The sequence below is a fragment of the Temnothorax curvispinosus genome, unplaced genomic scaffold (genome assembly GCF_003070985.1).
Source record: "Temnothorax curvispinosus isolate PA1 unplaced genomic scaffold, ASM307098v1 QBEX01003344.1, whole genome shotgun sequence".
NCBI lineage: Eukaryota > Metazoa > Arthropoda > Insecta > Hymenoptera > Formicidae > Temnothorax > Temnothorax curvispinosus.
In genome coordinates, this window is record NW_020213124.1 from 1 (window position 1) to 5,710 (window position 5,710).

The 5,710-nt window shown below is 35.2% G+C and overlaps 1 protein-coding gene across 1 annotated transcript; it reads right to left on the reverse strand.

The window, feature by feature from the left end:
• Positions 1-138: 138 nt before the first annotated feature.
• LOC112452399 lies at positions 139-5,366 on the reverse strand. Its single transcript, XM_025012593.1, has 4 exons — positions 5,333-5,366; positions 2,274-5,243; positions 508-2,096; positions 139-279 (listed from the first exon to the last, which is right to left on the reverse strand). Exons 1-4 carry the CDS (start codon positions 5,346-5,348, stop codon positions 139-141), a joined length of 4,716 nt encoding a protein of 1,571 aa, XP_024868361.1. The 5' UTR covers positions 5,349-5,366.
• Positions 5,367-5,710: the final 344 nt, after the last annotated feature.

The following is a 5,710-nucleotide window of genomic DNA, read 5'->3' on the forward strand; positions in this document are numbered from 1 at the left end:
CTAGAAGGGCGGGAGCACGTCGCTCGTTCAAAGCCCGGCTTCTCATACTCCCTCCCTTTGTGCGAGCGATCCGTGGTCGTCTAATTTTCTTCTTTATCTGTAACATATCAAAAATCAGTTATCGAGTAAAATAGATCTCTAATTCTGTTCAAACTCTATATTCATTATATTGTCTCTTAGATATGCAAATGCTTCTAAAGGTAAAGGTTTTGTCATAATGTCTGCCAAGTTCTCTTTGGTCTCAATCCATTCGACTTTCACCTTCCCTTGATCAACACACTGTTTGATAAAGTCTCCATGAGTGTCAGCCATATGTTTTTTGTTTCCAGTTTCTTCTCTTTCTTCTAAGTTTTTCTTTATTTCTTCTAAGTTATCATCAAACATTTTAAGTTTGTGACTTCCATCCTTCTTAGTGCAGTTTCCTGCTGCTCTGTTATCACACCAGATTGTTGCAGGCAAGAATGTTTTTCCAACAACATATCTGAGCGACTTGTCTAATGAGATTACTTCTTGACAGGCCTCACTCATTGTTAGATACTCTGCTTGACAGGTAGAGAGTGTGACATATGTCTGTTTATGACTTCTCCATGCTATCACATCTCCAAATATTTTGATTATATATCCTCCAGTGGATGTAGAATCAATGCAATCTCTGAAACTAGCGTCTGTCAGCGACTCTAATTCATCTGTTTTACCTTTAAACATTAATCCTCTATTTGCAGTTCCTCTAAGATATCTGAAGACTCTTTTTACATCTTGCCAGTCTTCTTCCGTGGGCTCTAATTGTCTTTTTGCTAAATAGTTTACTGCAAAGGCTATATCAGGTCGTGTAGCATTTGCCAGATACATTAAGCTTCCTATAGCTTCTCTATAAGGTACTCTTTTAGTTTCTTCTCTAATACTCTTTTCTTCTAATTTTCTGTTTTTATTGCTCACTTTTCTGGTGACCATAGGAGTGTTCTGAGGCTTGCATTCATTCATATGAAACTTTTCTAATATGCTCTCAGTATATCGCGTCTGATGAATATACATACAACTTTCTTCTTTGTTTCGCTCTATTGTTATTCCCAGAAAGTTCTTTGGTTCCCCAAGATCCTTCGTCTCAAATGTTTCATTCAACTTCTTTTTGATTTCTTCTAATTTCTTCTGATCATTACTTGCAACCAACATATCATCTACATAAAGTAATACAATCACTATTTTGCCTTCTTTCCTCCACGTGAACAGGCACGGCTCATGTAGGTCGTTCTCTAATCCAAGTTTCTTAGCCTCTTCTGAAAATCTCTTATTCCATCTTTTCGGACTTATCTTCAATCCGTATAAAGCTCTATTCAATCTACACACCTTAGTCTTCTTGGTGTTTTCATCCAGTTCTACTCTTTCTGGAATTTCCATATATATTTCATCTTTTTCTTCTAGAACTCCATTTAAAAACGCAGTCTTAACATCTAGCTGACTAGCGTATAAGTTATATTTATTTATTATTGCTAATATAGATCTAACCAGTGACAATCTTGAAACCGGTGCATATGTCTCTTTTAGATCATACACATTTTTGTCTTTACATCCTCTTATCACCAGTCTCGCTTTATATCTGGTTGATCCATCTGCTTCTAATTTCCTCTTAAATACCCATCTTGAATCTATTATATTAGGTCGTCTTCCATCTAATTTCTCTAATGGTCTATCGACAAGTTCCCACACTTGATTAGCATACATAGATTCAAGTTCCTCTTTGACTGCAATTTTCCAATTCTCTCTTTCGTTACTTGATATAGCTTCTTCATAAGTAACAGGCTCTCTATTTAACGATGCCATAAGGCATTGATGTAATTCATCTTTATTCTCTATGTTCCGTTGAATATTTTTCACATTAATATAATTAGCAAAGCTAACATCTTCTATTTTTCTCCGCACATCAGTGTCTCCATTATCTTCTAGTTTTCTTTTAGTTTTACTTCTAGTCATTGGAGCTTCACTTTCCTTTCGTGCGTCCTTCTGCTTCTGTTCGTCTAGTTGTGTTGTTTGTTTTCTCGGTCTACCTCTTTTCCTTTTCTCAGGAATCTCTAGTTTTTGTTCTCCCTTTTCCTCATCCTCTACAAATTCTTTCATCCAATTTTTATCTAAGTCTTTTTCTTCTTCTATTTGACTGTTTTGATATACATTTTTATATGTTATCTTTTCATTAAATCTAATGTGTCGGGACTCTATAAATTTTCTTGTGCTTGGGTGCCAGAGTATATATCCAGTGTCAGTATATCCTACCAACACACCTCTAATAGCTCTCTTGTCAAATTTCGACGTAGGCTTTGGTACTCTTGCATATCCAATGCATCCAAATCTCTTTATTTGCTCGAAATGACAACTTGTTTCTGATGAGAACTTCTTCAAGGAGATCTCATACTCTATAGTCTTATGTGGAGATCTGTTGTACGCATGCACAGCAGCGTCAACTGCCAACTCCCACATACTCTTTGGTAATCCCGAGTCGAACATATATGTTCTTATTTTCTCTTGCATCGTTCTGTTGAACCTTTCTGCAACTCCATTATGTTCCGGAGTGTACGGTGGTGCATATATGGCTTCTATATTTTCTCTTTTTAACACTTCTTTAAAAGCACCTCCCGTAAATTCCTTGCCTTGATCTGACTTCACATAGCATAGCTTTTCTTCTTTTCCTAGTAGATTTCTGGCGGATATTAGGTATTTCTCTAGAGCCTCTCCCGATTCATCTTTCGTCTTCAAGGAGTAAGCTTTCGCTAATCTAGAATAATCGTCTATAAAGGTTATTATAAACCTCTTTCGTCCTGGATAAGATGTAGGTTTTATTGGACCCATGATATCCGTATGTATCACTTGTAGTGGTCTCTGTGCTCTATTTCTGTTTTCTTTAAACGGCAATTTTGCCATCTTTGCCATTATACAGACTTCACACTCTAATATGGAGTTATCAAACTTAACTGTCTCTAATCTCTTTTCTACTTTTTGTAGCTGTCTTAAATAGTTTAACGACGCATGACCTAATTTAACATGCCATAACATCGCCTCATTTATTTTCTCTAATTTCTTTACTTTTTCAATTACTGAGCTTTCACACATTTCTTCTATATTCTCTAATGTTTGTATATCTTCTAACTTAATGACTTGATCGAGTTCAGCATTATTGTATTCTATATTTTCGTTCACATTTGTGAGCTCTCCTTCATTCTCCCTCCCAATCGCAGAGCCAACATTGTCTCTTTCGTCTAATTCTCCCTCCGAAATTGATAATTCACTGGTCTGAATGTTTGCTTGCGATTGTTCAGGAGACTCACAATGTGGAACAATTTCTGCTCTACATCTATACACAGCACATTCTACACTTTCATTGTCCTCTATATTATTGTTTTTAACCTCAAATTGCATAATCCAATTTGGTTTCTCATAAATTCCTTCAAAAACAATTTTATTTGTTAGTTTATTGTGAACTTTAAACACTTTATCATCTAAATAAATACTGAACCCTGCATCAGCCAGCTTTCTTAAAGATAGTAAATTTTCGGATACTTCCTTCGTTGCAATTACATTTGTTAATTTAATTACTTTCTTTTCTTTCTCATTTATTAACAACAAAAGATCTCCTTTACCATCTATTGAAATGTCTGCAAGCTCATTCTTATTCGCGCATTTAATAACTCTATTATTACATTTTTCAAAGTTTGATAAAATTATATTCTTATTCACAATGTGATCTGTTGCACCCGAATCTACAATAAAATTGACTAATTCTTTTGAACTATCTCTATCTTCTATTACTTTAGCCATGCATAATTTACCTTCTTTTGGTTTTCCTTCAATTGCTGTTTGCGATGGTATAGTTTTCTTGGCTGGTTGTATTTTGGTTACTTTCCCTTTATTATCTACTCTTTTTGTTCCTCTTTGCGCAAATCTACCCTTTTTCTTTATATTTTTATTAACGGTTTTATTTGTATACCTTTTTCCTCTAAATCTGTTCGTCTGGGCTCCGGCATTAGGACAGCTATCACCCTTGTGTCCTCTAATCTCCTGGCAGTAGTAACAGAACCAGGCCTCTGATCCCGCTAGTGGGCAGTCCTTCGCCATGTGACCCAATTTGTTGCATCGGTAGCACTTTACTTCTTTGTGCTCTTCTGCGGTAGCCCTCTGCACTCTAACCTCTGGTTTCTCTAGCTTCTCTCTAACTTCACTCTTAGTCTCTGCCTCTAACTGCATCATGAAAGATTTTATTTCATCTACATTCATTTCTTTAAGATTAGTTTGTCTTCTAATTAAATCTACATTCCTCAGTTCCGGCACATTAATTGACACAGCTTGATACAATGCAGATCTCATTTCTTGTTCTGTGAGAGGTACCGCATCTTCGCATGATTCATATTCTCTAATTATTGAATCAAAGCGTTCGCAAAAATCACTTACTTTTTCGTCTTTTCTCATTTTAATTTGATAGAGTTTAGTTCGTACCGATGTATGAGTAACGTTTACTTCACTCTTTTTATAACTTCTTAATTTCTTCAAAATTTCTTTTGGATCTTTCTCATGTAAAATCCTTTTATGATAATTTTCATCTAAATGATTGATTATTATATCTCTAACTAGACTTTTTCTCTTAGCAACTTTTAATTCGGAAAGATTTTCTGGATTATCAATGTTTGAATCTATTACATCTAATAACTCGTTATTCATTAATTCGGATTTTAAATAATCCATCCAAAGATCAAAGTTAGATTTTTGCGTCAGCTTATATTCTCTTCTAATATGCAACCTTTGACTGTTTAATTCTACTTCTAAAGCACTCTTAATTGTCTCTAAACTTCTATTTTTCTCGACTGAACAGACTGTTTCATCTAACTTTTTCTTTTTAGGCTCTACTTCTAATTCTTTAACCGTTTGTATACCGTTTTCTACTTTACTTTGCGTATTCTGTTTATTTACCTCTAAACGTCTAATCTTTAGTTTCTCTTTCTCTAAATTTACGTGGGCGACTTCTACCATGTTTTCCATCATGGAGGTTGCTTGGGTCATAACCTTATCCAACATCTTCATTACTGATTCCATTTTCTCAACCATCTTTTCTTGTTTCTCGTAAAGCATCTTTGTCTCTATTGGTAGTACAGGACGATTTTCAGCCCATTCTCTATTTACATATATGTTTTCTATAATTTTTGGTTTGCCGCGTTTCGGGATTGCACCCTTTGCTTCAGTCTCCTTCTTGTTCTCTTTTTCTTCTAAACAAAATTTTTAAATTACTCTATCTCTGAATACACAAGTAAATTATCCTTCTTGATTGTTTTATTTTAAAAAAATACTCTCTTACCTTCATCTTTACTCATCTTTTTATCACTAGCTCTCTCTCTCTCTCTACCACTGTGACCACGCTGCTGTCACTATCGTAGTCAACCAGTGAATCCTGGTTTTCTTCCTCATCCATCGGAAGATTTTTCGTCTTATCTTCTTCCATCTAAATCGGGATTCAAATATCAATTGAACATTAGCATTCCTCTTTTGACAAGATAAACCAACATTCATATTGACCGATAATAATTTACAATTTCTATCACTAGATCTCTTTCAGCGATAAAAATTTAATGCTTATGAGGCTATATAGAACGCACTGCAATTCACAATAACCCCAAAGCGAGAAAACCACGCGCCTCTGCAGGGCTATCCGCACGCGCACACCACTGTCCGTTGC